The following is a 21,037-nucleotide window of genomic DNA, read 5'->3' as shown; positions in this document are numbered from 1 at the left end:
CTTGGAAGATATATGAAGACTCCTTATGTTGGAAATAGAGTAGAACCCAGTTTCTGTACATCTCTCTGCTCTACCTTCTATGATGTTAGCTTTCAAAATTAGCCCTCTAGCAGATACGGAATGGCTGCCACTGCTCCCAGGGCCACATACTTTCACTTCCAGAAAGAGCACCAGCACCTCACCCCCAGGCACCTAACGACCAGAAACAAGAACTATTTTGATTGAACCAGCAGAGATCCCATATCCACTCCTGAACCAATCACTAAAGCCACGAATATACCATCTGTTGATTGGCATATGTCTGCATTATATGTTCATTCTTTTAATTGTAGCCAAAGATGTTGATTTGTTTACAATAGTCAAGGACCATCTCTGAAGCCCAGGGCTGTGATCAGGAGGTGTGCGAGTGGGGCGGGGAGGATACACATCAATCTCACTCAAATAACAGAACTGCTACCTAATAGGGAAATGGTGGAAGGTTTCTGGGGAGGCAAGAACAAAGTCCATTATAGCAGGTCTGTTGTACCAACCATGTTCTTGTGTCTGCAGGCTCTTTGCAAGAGAAGATAGCAACCACGTGGTACAGATAGTGGGACTGCAAGAGCTTCAGGTGGAGAGTGTGGAGCTCCTCTTAGAGGTAACTCTTCCTTACTACCCCATGATAGTAACCTAAGTACAGGGAAAGAATTCATTTTGCTATCTAGCAAGAATAATGGAATTTAGCCAGAGGGCCATGACAAGCATGCTACCTAACATTTGTAAAATGTGAGTCCTCTAAGAGGATAGCTCCTTTCTGTACAGGGTTGTTGTCTAAGTGCCATCGAGTGTGTGGGAGAACCTTGTGCATGAGAGGCTACTCTTGTGCTAGTTTGACAGACTGCTAATGTGTATATCTATGGTAGTGGGAAAAGCTACTGGAGAGAAATATTCTTTTTTTAAGTTTATTTACTTATATTGAGAGAGAGAGAGTCAGCAGGGGAGGGGCAGATAGAGGGAGAGGGAGAGAATCCCAAGCAGGCTCCACACTGTCAGCACAGAAACCTAATGTGGGGCTTGAACTCACAAACCGTGAGACCATGAGTTGGAGTCAAGAGTTGGACACTTAACTGACTGAGCCACTCAGGTGCCCCGAAATATCCTTACTTTTAAGTAAAAATTTTAATGGGTAAGGGGCACTTGACTGACTCAGTAGAGCATGTGACTCTTGATCTCTGGGTCATGAGTTTGAGCCCCACATTGGGTGCAGAAATTACTTAAAAAAAATTTTTTTTAATAGTAATTTTCACATGGGTTCGGAATTCAAGAGGTACAATAAAAATATCCCTTCTATTCCCTTTTCAAACTGAGGCAAGTTTTTTTGTATATCCTTCCAAAGACATTTCCAAATCTTTCATGAAAAGTTCTTTTAGGGGCACTGTCTGTCTCTCAAATAAATTTGAAAAAACTTCTAAAAAGTTATCTTTTAACACTTGCTCATTATTAGATACAAACCTTGCAAAAATATGTAAGAAGATAGAAGAATAAAGGCCACTTCCAACTTACTGTATACAACTCCCTACTCCCCACTGAGATATCCACTGTTAACGGTTTAAAATCATTTTTTTTTCCTTTTCTGGGAATTTATTAATTTATGTACAAATATATTTTTGTTGAATTGTCCTTTAATGCAGTGCTCCTCAACCACTTAGATCACTTTATTGTGAAAAATAGCCTATACAGAAATATGCTTAAAGCCTAAATGTGTATAGTATAGTGTAGTATAGTATAGAATAAAGAAACAACCACTTTCATAATCAGTTACCCAGATTAAGAAATAGAACATTTCAGCACCCCATAAACCCCTATACAACTTGCCAGTCACAGTCCCCTGTACTCCTGACATTTATGCTAAATCACTTTCTTGTTCTTTCTTATAGTTTTACCACTTATGTATTCATCCATTAACTATATAACTTACTGTGCACCTGTTTTTTAACTTTTATGAATAGAATCACACCATATTATTTGTCTTCTTTTGCTCATCATTATACTTTTGAGTTCAGTCTATGTTTTTGCACATGGCTGTAGTTTTGTTCTTATTTGCTATATAGTGTTCAATCATATGAATATACCACCTTTTAACCATTCTGTTAATGGACAGCTGGGGTTGTTTCTATTTGGGGGGCTCTTCTGAACATTGTAACTGTGAAATGTCCTTATACCTGTGTTCCAGTACAGTTCTAGTTGTGAGGACATGCAGATCTTCCACTTCATTAGCTTTCCAAAGCTCTGTATGCTACCACAAGTGGTGTATGAGCAATCCCATTGTTTTTCATCCTCGCCAACACTTCCTGTTGATTTTCAAATTTTTGCCAGTCTGGAATTGTTTAATTATATCTCATTGTAGTTTTATTTTCCATTTTGCTGATTGAGAAATAAATTGAATAGCTTTTCATATTTTTAATTTATCTTATGGGTTTCCTCTTTGGGGAATGCCAGTTAGGGTCTTTTCCTCATTTTGGGTTGTCTGTCTTTTTCTTACTGATGTGTATATACAGATGTGAGTCATTTGTTAGTTTTTTGTGTCATAAACATGTGTCATTCTGTGGCTTGCCTTTCTAGTTTCACTGCAGTGTCTTTAAATGCTTACTTGACTCTGAGGTCAATGAAATCAGAATCTTTTAAATCAGTCAGGCCTAGATGTAGATATTAGTGTTATCCTGAACTGAAATATTGGTCACATACCATAATTCACCTTTTTAAAGTGTATGCTTCAGTGTTTTTAAATATAATTTTCTTATTAAAATATAATCCACATAAAATAATCACCCTTTTAAAATATGCAGTTAAATGATTTTTAAAGTATATTCAGAAAGTTGTGCAGCCATCTCCTCTATCTAATTCCAGAACATTTTCATCACTTCAGAATGAAACCCTGTACCAGTAGCAGTTGCTCCGTATTTCCTTCGCATCCAGGCCTTGCAGCCACTAATTTCTGTCTCTTTGAATTTGCCCATTTTGGCCATAGCATATATGGAATCCTACAATATGCAACCTTTTGTCTCTAGTTTCTTTCACTTAACAGATTTTCAAAGCTCACCCATGTTGTAGCATATGAAAGTACTTTCATTCCTTCTTGTGGCTGAATAATATTCTATTATGGATACATTATTCATATATATATATATATATATATATATATATATATATATATATATATATATTTTAGAGAGGGAAAGAGAGAGCAAGCTTGTGAGTGGGGGAGAGGGGGAGAGGGGCAATGGGAGAGAGAATCTCAAACAGTCTCCACACTTAGCTCAGACCCCAGCATAGGGCTTGATCCCACGACCCTGGGATCATGACCTGAGCTGAAATCAAGAGTCAGACATTCAATCGACTGAACCACCTAGGTGCCCCATATTATTCATATTTTATTCATCCATTCATTAGTTAATAGACACAGAGGTTGTTTTTACTTTTATAGAAGCACTGTTATGAATAATACTGCTATAAACATTCATGTATAAGTTTTTGTGTGGACGTATGTCTTCAGTTCTCTTGAGTCTATGCCTAGGAATGGAATTGCTGGGTCATACTTTTTGAGGAACTGCCAAACTGTTCTCCAAAGTGGCTGTACCATTTTACATTCCCAGCAGCAATGTATGAAGGTATATGTCATTTTAAATGCTCTCCACGTGATTCTGACATGCAGCCTGCAGCCATTATAATCATTCTTACAGTATTCTTTTAGTAGCAAGCCTGGCTAGAGTCAAAGAAAGAAGGCTAGAAGGACAGGCCAGGTACTTGACCAGACGTTCCTTTAGAACAGCTTCACAATACACCTTTCCAGGGATTTGGGTGTATGAAATGGCAGGGTGACCCACCACTGATGTCTTTTTCTTTTTTTAAAAAAAAAATTTTTTTTTTTAATGTTTATTTATTTTTGAGACAGAGAGAGACAGAGCATGAACGGGGGAGGGTCAGAGAGAGAGGGAGACACAGAATCTGAAGCAGGCTCCAGGCTCTGAGCTGTCAGCACAGAGCCCGACGCGGGGCTCAAACCCACGGACCGTGAGATCATGACCTGAGCCGAAGTCGGCCACTTAACCGACTGAGCCACACAGGCGCCCCACTGATGTCTTTTTCTAACAGTTTCTTTTTCCTAGGACAAATAAGTAAATTTTGCTTAAGGGCTGAGACCTCATATTTGTGTGACTATTATATTCTTAAGTCCTGGGATAAAACATCTGAGGATAGCACACGAGTGTGGCTATTTTAGAGTTACTTAAGAGCCAAGGGCCCCTTTCTAGGAATTGTAAAATCAAGTGCACAACAAAAGTTTGTGGGATGTGTTGAAGGGGCTTCCCTGAGATTGTGACCATTCTTTTTTTTTTTTTTTTTTTTTTTTTAAACTTTTATTTATTATTGAGAGACAGGGAGAGACAGAGCATGAGTGGGGGAGGGGCAGAGAGAGGGAGACCGAATCTGAAGCAGGCTCCAGGCTCTGAGCTGTCAGCACAGAGCCCAGTATGGGGCTGGAACTCACAAACCGCAAGATCATGACCCAGACCGAAGTCAGACACTTACCTGACTGAGCCACCCAGGTGCCCCTCTTTTTTTTTTTTTTCCCAATGTTTATTTATTTTTGAGAGAGAGCAGGGGAGGGGTAAAGAGAGGGGGACAGAGGATCTGAAGCAGACTCTGCACTGACAGCAGAAAGCCTGAGCGGGGCTCGAACTCATGAACCATGAGATCACAACCTGAGCCAAAGTCAGACACTTAACCAGCTGAGCCACCCAGGTGCCCGGAAATTGTGACCATTCTTTTTTTTTTTTTTTTTTTTTTTAATGTTTTTTTACTCTTGAAGGAGAGAGATAGAGTGTGAGTGGGGGAGGGGCAGAGAGAAAGGGAGACACAGAATCCAAAGCAGGCTCCAGGCTCTGAGCTGTCAGCACAGAGCCTGATGCGGGGCTCGAGCTCACAATCTGTGATATCATGACCTGAGTGAAGTTGGTTGCCCAACCGACTAAGCCACCCAGGTGCCCCAAGATTGTGACCATTCTTAACCTGTCCAGAGTGCCCTCCATTGTGGAGTCCTAAGAAAATTGTTTCTTATATTCCTGTTCCCTGTGGTTCTCTTGCCCCCACCTCCCCCAGCCATTCCTTCATTTGACAGGAGAGTTACTGCCCATGATGCCTTTATCCCTGAAGATTTAACCAACTGAATGGGAAAGGAAGAGATGTTTAGGAGGAGGTCCCTTTCCCTTAGCTATGGCCATAATTGTGTTAATGGGCAGTCTGGTGTCATATCACTCCCACTACCTTTGGAAGAGTTTATGGTACTGCTCTATCTTAAGATATCTAAGAAAAGCCACCTGGGTGGCTCAGTTGGTTGAGCATCCGACTCTTGATTTCGGCTCAGGTCACGATCTTATGGTTTGTGAGTTTGAGCCCTGTATTGGGCTGTGTGCTGACTACAGAGCCTGCTTGGGATTCTCTCTCTCCCTCTCTCTCTGCCCCTCCCCTGTTCTCTCTCTCTCTCTCTCTCTCTCTCTCTCTCTCTCAAAAAATTAAAAAAAAAAAAAAGCAGAAAGAAGTTTCTTGTTAGTCAGTGTTCTATATCATCACCATCGATACTCTCAGTCTACAAGAAGTCAGCTGAGATCAAGATGGAAAGTTGCTATAAATTATGGATGTCCTCATGAACATTTACTGACTCGAAACAACAGCACTTGCTAACTCAGGTGTTGCACTTTCTCAGGTGTTACTGTACATGCTTGCTCAAGTATCACCCATGTGTTTGCTCAAGTGTCACCCTCACAGATCACCCTCAGGTTCACTCAGGCATGGCCACTTGCATGCCTGCACAACTAGCAGCCATATTTTTCCCACAGGATTGTCCTTCTTCCAGGAACTCTCTCCTTCAAGTGTATTTTATTACCTGGTCTTAACAATGCAGACACCAGGTCTTCCCTGCCTTTACCGAGGACGCACTGACTCCTCACATTTCTCAGTTGTGGAATCAAGATTTCTTCTGTCAGGGAATTGATGAGTATTTTTTCAGTTGTAGAGATTTACAGATTTTTAAGTCATTTCGATAGCCACTTTATGTACTTACGGGCATCCATTCTCAAACTTCTCATAAACCTGTTTCATATTTTATCATTGCCCTAACCGCAATTGGTAACGGAGGCCCACATGGCAAAAGCTTCCCCTAGATGAGCCTCGGTTGTATGCCAGTGGTAGAGACTTACTATGCACACAGTGCCTATGCTACTGACATGCTCCTAGCCCTCCTTCGGTATATGCACAGAAACCTTAGTGATTAAAGCCTTACAACCATACAGAGGTGGGTCCTGGTGCCATGTATCCTTCAGCATGTCCTTTCCCTTTCTGAGCCTGAAACATGTGGATGATAGTAGATGATTGGGTTGGATGATAGAGGAGGAAATGAGATAACATATAGAAAATGGTTGGTGTGACACTAGTTCAATTTGCCACATCTGTTCTTATTAATAGTCTTTATTAATAATGTCCTTGAATGTTACCCAGGCAACAGAATTGAGCAGTTGTCTTTAGTTTCTTTGGTGGCAGGTCCCCATTTCACTACTCACATAACATGTTTTGTCTAAAGGACCTAGATTTAGAAATTTGCCCAATAGACTTTAGTTACAGAAGGAAGAATTCAAGAAGGAGGAAGTGGTAGAGGAAAAGGAAGCCTACTGATTTTTCAGTTGATTGCACTATTTTTGCTTGGCTCCTAGGCTTGCATTTGCCCCCAAATATTTTGTTTTTCCCTTTTCTTCTTCTTTTTTCTTTTTGGTTCACTTGTACTGGGGAGCCCATGGAGTCTCATGTTGATCTGCAAAGCTCTATTTCCCCAGGAAACTCTCATTGTTTTACATTTCTGAAAAGAAATAAAGTTTTGGAAGTTTACACAAAAATGTTTGTTCTTGGGGCACCTGGCTGGCTCAGTCAGTGGAGCATGCAACTCTTGATCTCAGGGCTGTGCATTCGAGACCCACATCAGGTTCTCTGCTACCAGCATGAAGCCCACTTCTCTGTCCCCATCTCTCTGCACCTCCCTCACTCCTGTTCTCTCTCAAAAATAAATAAACATTGGGACACATAGATGGCTCAGTCGGTTAAGTGTCTGATTCTTGGTTTCAGCTCAGGTCATGATCTTACAGTTTTGTGGGTTCAAGCCCTGTGTCAGGCTATATGTGCTGGCAGCATAGAGCCTGCTTGGGATTCTCTCTCTACCTCTCTGCCCCTCCCCTGCTTGTGCTGTCTCTGTCTTTCTCAAAAAAAAAAAAAAAAAAACAAAAAAACTTAAAAAAATTTTTTAAATAAAAATAAATATTAAAAAAAGTTGATCTATCTGATGACCTTTATAAACTGAGTCATTTTTACTCATCAGAGCCCAGGTGCTTTATTTCACTTTCTGAAAGGCATGGTGATTGTAGCCTGTTTCTGAAGCTGAGGAAACTGAACCAGAACCAGAAATCCTTCATGCCTTCCCTAAAAGTCATTAGTCAGGAAAGGTATCCTCAACACATTAGGTTTTCTGGGATGTACTCACAGGTACCTAATGCATCATGATGGATAAGGTGGACAAGGTGCATGAAAAACCAAGTGTAAAACTTTATAACAGAACCCCAGAAGCCAACCTTTCTTGACTTCCCTGGGGGTGAACCACAAACCATCCTCTAAGCGTCTGTCTGTATCCGCTGTGCCTAGCTAGTGTGGCCTTGAGGCCTTTCTCAGCTGTGTGTCCCTAGCATCATTACTCTCACGTGGCAGAGGCCACCTGGCTTCTATCCCTAGCCTGACGATATTTGACCTATGTGACCTCGGGTAAGTCACTAACTTCTCTGTTTCTTCCCTTATCAAGCATATTGTTTATACAGATGTAGAGATTTAAAGGATCTCCCCTGTCTCTTCGTGGGGCTTGTAAAAGACCAAAACCAACAGGCAAAAAACAAAAAGAGGTGTGAGAACCCTAAAACTAGAAGGAAATACACCAGAATCTTGTTAACTCTGGATTTATGTGAGGTATATATTTTCTTCTTGATAGTTTTCCTACATTTTCCAAGTTTTCCACAGTAAGCATGTCTTTCTTTTCTAATAGAGAAAAAAGAAAAGTTTGATAAAAAGAACATTACACATCATCCTTGCATTAGTCTATGTACGCACGAAGTCAGAGTGACAGGAGAGAGGCCAGGATAAAGAAGTACATTTGAACTAGGTGGTTCAGTTACAGATGTGCCTGAAGCAGCCTAGCCAGCATCCGAGCTTAGTTAGCAGTGCAGGGCAGGGGGACCTGCCACACCCAGTGTAAGGGACTACTACTGTCATTCTTATGATTTCTAATTAGCAGTAACATACTAGCTCTGCAGTTGACAGTCCAGTGTTATAAATTAACAGGTTCTTCTCTTTATAAAAAGATTCATCGGATAGACCTATTACACTTTTAGCAAGCTATTTACAAAATGAGTGCATCTAAAATATTCTAAATTTGATTCTAAAATACAATTCTAGGGGCACCTGGGTGGCTCAGTAGGGTAAGCAGCCAACTCTGGATTTCAGGTCATGACCTCGTGGTTTGTGAGTTCAAGCCCCACATCAGGCTTTGAGCTGACAGGCTGACAGTGTGGAGCCTGCTTGGGATTCTGTCTCTCTCTCTCCCTCTTTTTCTTCCCTGTGTATTAGTCATTCTGTGACACACATTTCTGTCCTTTGCTTTAGTTACTAAGATAGATGGCTACTGTGGGACCTTGCTTTGGAGACAAGTCATGCCCTGGAGATTGTAGTCAGGCTAAATCTATCAAAGATATAAAAAAGAGTTTATGAGATCAAGAAGTAAATTAGCTCTTCAGCTATTAAATGTTCTCCCCCAAGGTGAGTATTCCACATTGTTTGCATTGCTGTTGGGTACTTACTCTGTATGATTTAATGTTTAGGCAGCTTTCTGCTTGGAAGGAAAATGACTGCAGTGTACTGACAAAGGTATATGCCTGGTCTCTATTGCTCTCAGCCAACTCTTAGAAACCAGAGGGCTTTTTTATTTCTTGGGGGAATCACCCTATGGATTTTATTTTCAGGTGATTCTGAAAGGCAGCAAGGAGCGCAGCACTGGGGCCACTGGAGTTAATGCAGACTCCTCCCGCTCCCATGCTATCATCCAAATTCAGATCAAAGATTCAGCCAAGAGGACATTTGGCAGGTGAGCTGGAAATATGCAAGGAACTGCATTGTCTGCCTTTCCGTAACGTGACTTTGAAATATGTGTTATCAACAACAGGACACTCTGCCACCATGGAGTTTTTAATAAATATCAGGGATACAGAGTAGAGTTGTTAGCCCTGAAATAAATCATTGTATTAAAGTGCCATCAGTTGATTAACCATGAAGTAATGACCTATTGTTGGTCAAGCCTAAGTTATTAAAAGGGACATTGATTGCTTCTAACATGAAACACAGTATCAGTAAAGGAATAGTAGGAAATGCATCTCAGCTTACAGGCCAAAAAAAAAGGGGAGGGGGGAGAGAAAATTAATCTAGCCTTCTTGAAAGAAGCCATAAGACAATTGAGTACATTCATTGCTTCCCTGGTGCTATCTTAGCAAACTCTGCCACACTGATGGATGAGCCTATCTCACTTCTCAGTAATGAGTCTTTTTCTTTTCTTTTTTTTTTTTTTAAACTTTCTTTTCTTTTCTTTTTTTTTTTTTTTTTGGCTGGAAAGCAGCCCACAGAAGTTTCTGTTTAATTATCTAAGTGGTCACATACGTGATTTGCATTGCAGTCATTTAGCTTTATGGGAAGAATGGTGGGGGTTTTTTTGTGGGGGGAAGAATGTTTTATTAATTTTAGTCATACTTTCTCACAAATGATTAAAACCAATGGAAGTGTCTGAGTGAACAGTGCTATCAACAGCTGACAGATCAGGATCTTAAAATACTTTTGGAAAGCTGACAGTAATGTCTTTTCTTTCCTGAGGATGGGCCAGTGTTAATTTCTTCCTGCCGCCACAAAATGCTGACTGTTGTAAAAATAAACCAAAGCCCCAAAGAAGTTATCCTTGCTGTGTCTTTTCTCTAGGATCTCTTTTATTGACTTGGCTGGCAGTGAAAGAGCAGCAGACGCCAGAGACTCAGATAGACAGACAAAGATGGAAGGTGCAGAAATAAACCAGAGTCTTCTGGCTGTAAGTTGTTTGACAACTTTAATCTAAAAATCCTTCTTGAGGGGCGCCTGGGTGGCTCAGTCAGTTAAGAGTCCGACTTCAGTTCAGGGTATGATCTCATGGTCCATGAGTTCGAACCCCGTGTCAGGCTCTGTGCTGACAGCTCATAGCCTGGAGCCTGCTTCGGATTTTGTGTCTCCCACTCTCTTTGCCCCTGCCCTTGCCCCTCCCTCCCTCTCTTTCCCTTCCTCCCTCCCTCCCTCTCTCCCTCCCTCCCTCTCTCTCTCTCTCTGTCTCTCAAAAATAAATAAATAAACAAAAACTTAAAAATTTTTAAAAATCCTTCCTGAGAGATTTTGCCCCTCTTTACATGCAGCCAGAGTGGGTGAGGGTGGCTGGGTGGTATCAGTAGAGCAAGGGCATGCTCTTAGAGTCTGGCAGTGGAATTCCAAGGTTGGAATTGGGCAGAGGCTGCCCAATCAGATTCTCAGCAAAGGAACACACAAGTATTTCTGCAGCTGCTAAATGGTTAACTTAGGTAAGCTTTCTCCCTCTCATCAAATTTTTAGATTGTATTAAGTTTTCAAACATACGAAAGTAGAATAAATCATTTAATGACCTCCCAAATACTTGCACCCAGCTTCAACATGTGAAAAATCTAACCCTTCCCTTGGATTATTGTAAAGCAAATCCTGTCATCCTGTCACGTCTTCCACAAATATTTCATTATGTCAAGGAGATGAGGGCTCATACTCTTTTAAATATACCTGCAATGCCATTATCACACCTAAAGAAATAATTATGTTATATAATCTATTATCTAGTAAATGTTATCCTTCCTCCAGTTGTCCCATAAATGGCTTTTCACAGTTGGTTTGTTCAAATCAAGATGCAAACAGGACCCTTGGATCATTTCTGATAGTCTCTTTTATTCCATATCAGTTCTTCCATTCTCTCTCTCTCTCTTTAATATCAATGTATTTGTTCAAGAAAACAGGGTCACTTGTCCTATAAGATTTCCTGCATTCTGGATTAGGTTGACTGCATCCCCATGTTGATGTTTAACATGGCACTCTGTTCTCTCTATTTTTTGTAAAGTGGTTAAGGTCTGTATTTGTGCTGTACAGTACAGTAGCCACTACGCCACATGTGGCTATTGAGCACTTCAAACATAGCCAGTCTGAACTGAGATATGCTCTAAGTATAAGATACACCCTGGATCTTGAAGCAGGCATAATGTCTCATTAATATTTTTCATATTGATTACACAATGAAATAACATTTTGGATGTATTGGATTACATAACATGTAATTAAGATTAATTTGGAGTGCCTGAATGGCTCAATCGGCCAAGCATTGGACTCTTGGTTTTGGTTCAGGTCATGATCTTGCAGTTCGTGGGATTGAGCCCCGTGTCAAGCTCTGCGCTGGCAGCGTGGAGCCTGCTTGGGGTTCTCTCTGCCCCTCTCCTGCTCATGAGCGCATGCGTGCGCGTGCGCTCTCTCTCTCTCTCTCTCTCTCTCTCTCAAATAAATAAATAAACTTAAAAAAAGATTAATTTCATTTTTTTAAATGTGAAATTTTAAATTACACGTATGATTTGCACTTGTGGCTAACATTTCTATTGGGAAAGCACTGTTCTAGAAGCTTGATGAGATTGAGGTTCTGTTTTTTGACAAGAATTCATGGGTAGTTTTTAGATTTCCTATAGGAACATGTCAGGAGGTACAGAATGTCTGCTTTTCTCTCTTTGTGATTTTTTAAGAATTGAGAAAAATTCAAGTGTCAGCTTAATTCCTCCATTATAGTTTCCTATCAGACTTTTTCATTGAGTGGTTTTAGCAGCCTTTGATGAGCATCGCCTATATCTGCTGTTTTACTAGAGATTCCAAAATGATGATATTCTAATACTCCTTCTTTATTAGCTGGAAAGAACTTTCCCTCAACTGTCTGATTCTGAAATCTAGTTCATACAGTAGAGACCAGATAAATTCTTGCTTCTTTGCCTTCACTCACCATTTTGCAGAATGACTGGTGTCCTAGTAACCTAAACATGACCAATGAGTTTGTTATTTACTTTTTTTTTGTATTATTATAAACTCATTATAATCATTATTCTTTTTTTGCTATTTAAATTGTACATATTTGGCCAGTGGGAGCTTTTTCAAGTATGTTCCTTTGTTTTTTAGACCAGCCCTCTTAGTCTCAAATAGCTTCCTGGCTTTCTGGTATGACAAGATAATCTAGGCTCATCTTGTACGTTTCCTTTTCCAGACCTTGAATCAGCCAGTTCTTCAACAAGCCTTGGTTTTAGAAGGAAATGGCATTTAGAGACCATTAAGGGGCCCTAGGGGTGCTTATACCATAAGTGGGTTAGTAGACAGAGCTAGGAAATAGATTTTTTTTTGAAAGGGTAAGGTAGATCAGGGATTCATACTAATAAATTAATTCAAAATTAAGATTACAAGGGTTTTGGTTAACTTTTTTGAATTTATATTTCCCTTCTCTCCTATGCTAGAATTCTTAGTTCCTAACATTAATTTATTAGCTCTACTTCAGTATGTATACATTTCAAAATAATCCTAACACTACTCATAATGTGATTACTGAATTCAAATTAATATTTCTTTGCAGTTTCTTTTTCACTCTTAAGTTGTATCTGGCTAGGGATGTGTAGTCCTAATACTGTGTTGCGAAGTCACTTGATAAACACACATACACACACACACACACACACACACACACACACACACATACATTCAGTACATTGAATATATATGTATTCAACGCTGTTCTCAGAAGCAAAAGGGTAGCATACTGTAAACACTTTGCTTTTTTCCCTGACCAGTATCCTGGAGCTCCCTACACGGTTCTATATAAAGATCTTCCTTATTCCTTTTTGCAGCTCTACAGTGCTGCCTGTGTTCCTCCATATTATTTAAGTCCTTTTGACCAGAACTGAAGTCTCTAGCTAGGTACTTTATTTCTAGGCCTCATGAAGGATAAATTGCAAGGCTAGAAAGGTGAGAGAGCATCTGTTTTTACCTTTTTAATTTTTGAATAATTTTAAGTTTACAAAAAGATGCAAAAATAAATGCCCAGCATTCCTTCACCCAGCATCCATAATATTAACATCCTATGTAACCATAATAAAATGCTCTAAATCAGGAAATTAACATTGGTTATAATACTGTTAACTAAAAAAAGAAAAATTTTAAAGGAGTGCCTAGATGGCTTAGTCAGTTGAATGTCCAACTGTTGATTTCAGTCATCCCAGGGTCATGGGATCGAGTCCTGTGTCAGACTCTGTGCTGAGCATGGTGCCTGTTTGAAATTCTCTCTCTCACTCTCTCTCCCCCACCCCCCCCGCCTGCCTCTTTCTCTCTCTCAAATAAAAGTTTTAAATATTTAAAAAAGTAATAATAATACTATTAACTAATCTACAGACCTTGTTTTAATTTCACCAGTAGTCCCACTGATGTCCTTTTTTGGGTCCAGGACCTTATATTGCATTTAGTTGTTCTGTCTTCATAGTCTCCTCAGTTTTTGTTAAAGTCTGTGACTTTAACACCTTTGAAGAGTGCTGGCCTTTTATTTTGCAGATTGTCTGTGGATTTGGGTTTATCTGATGTTTTCTCAGATTCGATCAAGGTAAAGAATTTTTAGCAAGAACACCACATAAGTTGTGTCCTTCTTGGTGGATCATATCAGGTGGTGCATGAAATCAGTATGTCTTACTACTGATGATGTTCACTTTGATCACTTAAGGTGGTTTGTGCTAGGTTTCTCCACCGTAATGTTACCATTTTTCCTTTTGTAATTAATAAATATCTTATGGGGAGATACTTTGAAACTATGCAGATATCCTATTTACATCACACTTTTGCTGCCTAATTTTGGCATCCATTGATGATTCTTAATCTGCAACAATTATTATTGTGGTGTTTACCTGGTGGGATTTACTGTTCCTATCACTCTTTTTACATTAATTAGTTGGAATTCTGCTGTAAGAGCTATCCTTCTTCTCCAATTTATTTATTAGATTATAACAGTAAATGGATATTTCTTTTATTTGCTAGATTATAATACATTTCTATCATTATTTTATTGCTCAGATTGTCCCAGATTTGGCCATTGTGAGCTCTTTCAAGTTGGCTCCTGTATCATTTTGATATATATGCCCTCATCATTTTTTGTTGTTGTTTATGTATTTTGAGAGAGGGAGAGAGAGCACAAGCAGGGGAGGGGGCAGAGAGAGAGAGGGACAGAGGATCTGAAGTAGGCTCTGGGCTGACAGCAGAGAACCTGACACGGGGCTCGAGCTCACAAACCGTGAGATCATGACCAGAGGCGAAGTCTCAGGCTCTGACTGAGCCACCCAGGCTCCTCATCCCCCATCATTTTTGAGCATATCCTTGCCTTTTGGCCTTATAAGATGTCACACACTCATCTTTATGCTTTCCCTGCCCTAGCCCTGTAATCAACCATTTCTCAAAGGAGCCCCAGAACCAATAGCATTTACAGGTTAAGTTTCTAAGACTCAGATGGATTAAGTGAACTGGCCAGGGGTCCATATTCTCTAGCTACAAATCTGTGATTCTCATATGTAAAATTATGGTCCAGGAATCAAGTATAAAATCTGGGAAGAAGTCCATGTGAAGTCATACAACCTCTTGAGACTGGACTATGTCTATCTCACAAGGGCAGGAGCATGCAAAGGAGCCTAGAAACAAGCCTTCAAAAACAGCATCATAATCTTGTGCTTTGTGGGGCACCAGGGGGGCTCAGTTAGTTGAGCATCTGACTCTTATTTTCAACTCAGGTCATGATCCTAGGGTCATGGGATCAAGCCCCACATCAGGCTTTGCACTGGGCATGGAGCCTACTTGAGGCTTTCTCTCTCTACCTCTGTCCCTCTCTCTTGCTTGTGCTCTCTTTCTCTACAAAAATAAAATTTAAAAAAATAAATAAAAATTTTAAAAATATTTATCAAAAAAATCTTGGGGTGCCTGGGAGACTCAAGTCGGGTAAGCATCCGTCTTGGGTTCAGGTCATGATCTCGCGGTCTGTGGGTTCAAGCCCCGTGTTGGGCTGTGTTGACAGCTTGGAGCCTGGAGCCTGCTTCAGATTCTGTGTCTCCCTCTCTCTGCCCTTCCCCTTTTTGCACTCTCTCTCTCTCAAAAATAAATAAACATTTTTTAAAAATTTTTAAAAATCGTGTGCTTTGTAAGGTACACAAAGGTACACCTTATTTTCTTCTTGGGTATTCCCCTTAGTTCTCCCTTAATAAGTTTAATAAAGTATACTTCCCATTCTGATTCAACAGGGCTAAAGGGACTCAAGGACTCATAGGGATTGGTGGCCACACTTGGATTTGAGTATGTAAGGGGCAGGTGTAACTCAGGGGCAGGATTTGGCTACCTGTTTGTCCCTTTTGGAGAACTGTCCTAGTGCTCAAGTTTGGGGTATTTGTAATAAAAGAGGAAATTCCCTTATATAGGTTTCTCTATCTGAAAATAGAATTTTCCCATGAAACCATTTGTAAGCCAAAATGGCATAAGGCAAAGAAGTGATTACCATTAATTTATATGGGAAAAGTGTGTGCATTCCCAAAATGCCAAAAATAGCCTGTCTTCGGCTTTTCTGATACCTTAAGATACATCTTGCTAATGGGTGTACAAACTAAATCAAAATAAAGCACAGATCGAGGAGCCTAGCTGGCTTAGTCAGTGGAACATGTGACTCTTGATCTTGGGGTTGTGAATTCAAGGCCCACATTGGGCTTAGAGTTTACTTAAAAAAAAGAAAAAACTATTAAAAGATAAGGGGCACCTGGGTGCCTCAATTGGTTAAGCATCCAACTCTTGATTTCAGATCAGGTTATGATCTCACAGCTTTTGCATTCCAGCCCTGTGTTGGTCTCTACGCTGACTGCACAGAGCCTGCGTGCAGGATTCTCTCTCCCCCCCATCTCTGCCCCTCCCCCGCCTGCTCGCTCTCTCTCAATACTAAGTTAGTTAATTAAATTAAATAAATAAAACACAGATGGAAATACAGTTCTGCTGAGATGTTGAATGTACTTCCCTGGGAAGCAGTTGGACGGTACCACTCTTGCCGCTCAGGGTACACGCACTGCACCTGTAAAGGCTTGTTGCAGAATAAACGCTGAATACTATTTTTACTTTTCACCTTACTCTTTAATGTTTATTTTTGAGAGAGCGAGAGAGAGAAAGCGTGTGTGAGCACGGGTGGGGGAGGAACAGAGAGACAGGGAGACAGAATCTGAAGCAGCTCCAGGCTCCAAACTGTCAGCACAAGAGCCCGACACAGGGCTTGAACTCAAACTGTGAGATCATGACCTGAACTGAAGTCAGACGCTCAACTGACTGAACCATCCAGGGGCCCTTACTTTTCACCTTTTAAAATAAAAGTGAAAATCCTCTTTAAATTTCTTTTAGTTAGCACAGACAGGTACTAATGTAGGCCTTTTATAAAAGTGAAATGGCATAACCTGAACTTTCAAAAAGTGGAGGATACTTGTTCCCTCTTATATACTGCAGCTTTTTGGATAGAGAGGAGTTAGCTGTGGACCTCAATATTTGCCACTAAGAACAGCCATAGCAAACTCTCAAGGCTAATTACCTGTTCTTGGTGAACTCCAGCATGGGTACTTCCAAGGATTCCTTCCATCCTCTTTCCACCCTTCCTTTACATTTACTTTATTTTAACCTAGGTACATGACTCAGAAATAGGAGATCTCTTCTCCCTCCTCCTGTTCCCCTCACCCCTGCTGTTCTGTTCTTTCTGATGAGTATGTTACCCCTGGAGGTCTACATATGTGGATCTCTGAGCGCTAGTGATGTTCAAATGTGCACTTTTTTGAGGGGCTTATGTCTAGGAGCAAGTGATACGTCCTTGCCTTTGGGACACAGTCCCTGCCTTTTTAAAATAAGAAGGTAAAAAATAAAATGAGAAGGTAGACTTAGGTGATTTCCCAGTTCCTTTCCAGCTCTGACTCTAGAATTTCTTCTGTCCCACTCAGAAAACTTTTATCTGAGTCTACACTTGAATCTACACCTATAGGTATGCATGTGGGAGCAGGGAGGTTGAGGGAGTCAAGTAGATATTCTCTCTACTTCAGCACATCCATAGCTGATAATAGTATAAGAGGAGATGAGAAAAAGGGAGGTGGCAAGCCAGAACTGCCACCAGATAAGCTTGGACTCTGGGCCTTGTGGGAAGTTACCTGGTTTGTCTGTTCCCTGCTATCAGGGCTAATTCTAGGATCACAGCCTTTATATTGGGTGGCCCTTAACTAGACACAGATAGCACAAGATGTTGTTTCCCAGTCTAGCTTGATTCTTCTTGTTGGACAAGAAACTACCAGGGCATTTGACTTCCTTTTGGAGGATTGCCTGAGTGTGGCTTATTTAAGAAAAGTCTGATCTGTTAACTCTCTCTTTGCATGTGATATATGATGTGTTTGTTGTTATTCTACTCTGCAGCTGAAGGAATGTATCCGAGCATTGGATCAGGAACACAGCCACACTCCCTTCAGGCAAAGCAAATTAACTCAGGTAAAGTTAAATGTGAGCTTTGAGTTTGTTCTCACTTGTTCTTTCATTCATTTGTTCATTCAGCAAAGCATCCACTGCCAGCAATGCATGATGCCAAGCTTGGGGGTCCAGGGAAGGAAAGAGTCACATTCTTTCCAGGAGCTCATTCTAGGTAGAGAGGGGCATCCTCGGGCAGAGATGCCTGTGGTGGGAGGCAGCTGGGCATTTTCGGGGCAGTGGTGCTCTTCTGGTCATCACTCAACAGCTTTTTGCCAATTTCTAATATAAAGAAATATTTTTTATTTAGTGGAGTCTCTGAGCCTTTGAAGGGAGGTTGGTGTAGTTGTACTAAGTACTTTCTTAGCTGTAAGACTTAGACTAGTGTTTCAAGATAAAAAATAACAGCTGGAGTTAAAAAGAATGAGATAGATGTATTTTTGAAGAGTTTATTTTGGGGCGCCTGGGTGGCTCAGTCACTTGAATGTCTGACTCTTGATTTCGGTTCAGGTCATGATCCCAGGGTTGTGGGATCAAGCCCCGCATCGGGCATTGCACTGAGTGTGGAGCCTGCTTAAGATTGTATCTCTCCTTCTCCTCCTCTCCCCTGTTCACATGTGTGCATGTGCTGTCTCTCTTAAAAAAAAAAAAAAAAGTAAAAAAAAAATTATTTTTAAGTAATGTCTATATCCAACAGGGCTTGAACTTAAAACCCTGAAATCAAGAGTCACATGCTCTACCAACTGAGCCAGCCAGGTGCCCCGGATGAGCTAGATTTTTGACAGGTTCTGATAGGAAAGATGACCAAGATCTATAGTATAAAAATATGTTATGAGACAAAAACTACACAAAAAAATTCTGCATGTATTAACTGATTATTCTGAGTGTTAAAACTATAGGTAATTTTTTCCTCCATTTTTCTGTCATGAAACTGTGCTTTATTAACAGAAAATGCTAGTAAGTCAGCATTGTAATAGCTATAGAAAAGTGGCCCGTGGAGGGGTCTACCTACATATAAACTGCTGTGAAGGCAGTTATGGGTGCTTCTGATTCCCTTCTGCACCAAGTCCTGTGCCCAGTGGAGAACTGACTAGGGTAGAAGGCAGTTTATGAGATCTTTGTATTTTGGGAGAGGTTTTCAGTCTGTGCAGCTATCCTAATGGCTCCACAGGGCCTGTGGCAGAACCTATAACATAACTCCTTAGTAGTCGGAACTGGTTAGATGGTGTCTTCTCAAACATTTCAGCCAGAAGCTTAGAAAACCTTTCTTATGGGTGATTCTGACATTAGTTCTGTTATTTTTTTTTTTAATGTTTACTTTTGAGAGAGAAAGAGACCATGTGAGCAGGGGAGGGGCAGAGAGAGAGGAGGACACAGAATCTGAAGCAGGATCCAGGCTCTGAGCTGTCAGCACAGAACCCAACATGGGGCTCGAACTCACGTCCTGTGAGATCATAACCTGAGCTGAAACCAGATGCTTAACTCACTGAGCCACCCAAGTGCCCCTTGGATCGGTTATTTTTTAAAACAAGTTCACCATCCCCAGAAAATGTGTTCCTACTTAATTAAATAATTCAGGGGTACCTGGCTGGCTCAGCTGGTAGAGCATGTGACTCTTGATCTCAGGGTTGTGGGTTCAAGCCCCATGTTGGGTATAGAGGTTATTTACAAACAAAATCTTTAAATAATAATAGTGATTCAGACCATATATACAAGTACAAAGAAGATGGTAGGAGGTACCAGAAAATCCCACCTCCCAGTGATAATCACTGCTGTGTTTTGGTGGACATCCTTCCAGACATTTCTCTGTCCATATATCTACATGTAGATCTACTTACACAGTTATGGAGTAATATGCCTTTTCACTCAGATTAAGTTTTAGATCTTCCTGTGTACCTAAGTACAGCTATACATAATTTTTTAATCATTTATTTTTGAGAGAGAGAGTGCAAGCACGAGCAGGGAAGGGGCAGAGAGGCAGGGGGGTGGGAAGAGAGAATTCCAAGCAGGCTCAGTACTGACAGCACAGAGCCCGGCATGAGGCTTGATCTCATGAACTGTGAGATCATGACCTGAGCCAAAATCAAGAGTTAGAAGCTTAAGCAACTGAGCCACCCAAGTGCCCCACATAATTATTTTTAATGGTTGCATTATATTCAGTTAACAATTTGTTCACTACTTATAAATGCCTAGATTTTCCAATTTTTATTATTATGTTGTAATGCATATCCTATATATATATATATATATATATATATATATATATATATATATATATATATATATATTTTTTTTTTTTTTTTTTTTTTTTTTTTTTTTTAATTGAGCAGTTCTCTTTAGGATAACATTCTGGAAGTGTGCACTTTTTTTATGTTTTCATGCATATTGCCAAACTGCCTTCCCAAAAGGAAGTACCACTTCGTGGTACATGCTACATGAGTAGTGTAGCAATGTAGAAAAGTACCCATTTCCCTGGACCCTCACTAGGGCAGGCATCATGAGTCTTAATCTTATGGGTGAAAAATATTAGTATTTTTAATGGCTTGTTTGTATTTCTTTGGTGGTGAAGTGAGTACCATTTTTTTTTTTTTAACATGGTCATTTGTATTTCTTCTTTGTAAACTGCCTTTTTGTAGGGGATGGGAAGCTATGGCCCAGTGTCCTGCCCACAATAAGTAGTCAATATGCCCCTTGTTAGTTGACTTCGTTGACCTGACTTCTGTTTTGGACAGGTCCTGAAGGATTCTTTCATCGGTGATGCCAAAACATGCATGATTGCCAACATCTCGCCAAGCCACGTGGCCACTGAACACACTCTGAATACCTTGCGTTATGCTGACCGGTGAGTTGCTCTCAGGTAGCAGGTCGTGTGTACAGGTCTCATACACACATAGGGGTCTGATCTTGAGCTCCAGAAGCCTGTTCTTGAGGCAGTGATCCTAGTACCAAAGGGGAATGTGCAGTTGGTCATTTGAAGAATGGGACCTGGTAGGCCTTGCCATTTTACAAGTGTAAATGTGACAAGAGGAAGAGGACACGTTCCCCGGTTCAGGAGACAACTCCATTGGTGATTTTTAAATGGCTATTGGGAAATGAAATTTCTTTGGAGTTGAAGGCTCAAGGTTTTCTTCCTGCTAGCCTCAGCCCTAATCGTAAGGGATAGAATACATGTTACTTGTCAAAGCAGAGACTCTTAGAACTTTGTAGGTCCAGAAGAGAGCAACCCAGATATAACATGTTACAGAAGGATAAATTGAACCCAGAGAAGGGCAGGAATTTTAAAAGGGCTCATTGGGAATTGGTGGTAAAGCCAGCA

At 40.5% G+C, this 21,037-nt stretch overlaps 1 protein-coding gene and 1 non-coding gene across 4 annotated transcripts in view; both read left to right on the top strand.

Annotated features, from left to right (window-relative positions):
• Positions 1-21,037, top strand: part of KIF24 (kinesin family member 24) — a 74,596-nt gene that overhangs the window by 43,964 nt on the left and 9,595 nt on the right. For all 3 annotated transcript variants that reach the window (XM_060609471.2, XM_060609472.1, XM_060609473.3), the window contains 5 exons: positions 550-637; positions 9,084-9,205; positions 10,084-10,189; positions 17,674-17,745; positions 20,454-20,563. In XM_060609471.2, coding sequence (XP_060465454.2) covers positions 550-637; positions 9,084-9,205; positions 10,084-10,189; positions 17,674-17,745; positions 20,454-20,563 — 498 coding nt within the window. The remainder of the gene's footprint in view (positions 1-549; positions 638-9,083; positions 9,206-10,083; positions 10,190-17,673; positions 17,746-20,453; positions 20,564-21,037) is intronic.
• On the top strand, positions 19,304-19,376 carry TRNAK-CUU (transfer RNA lysine (anticodon CUU)). The gene has a single exon. It is a non-coding gene; the product is annotated as a tRNA-Lys (tRNA).

This window comes from Panthera onca, chromosome D4 (genome assembly GCF_046562875.1).
Source record: "Panthera onca isolate mPanOnc1 chromosome D4, mPanOnc1 haplotype 2, whole genome shotgun sequence".
Taxonomy (NCBI): Eukaryota; Metazoa; Chordata; class Mammalia; order Carnivora; family Felidae; genus Panthera; species Panthera onca.
This window is presented reverse-complemented; position numbering and strand designations above follow the sequence as displayed.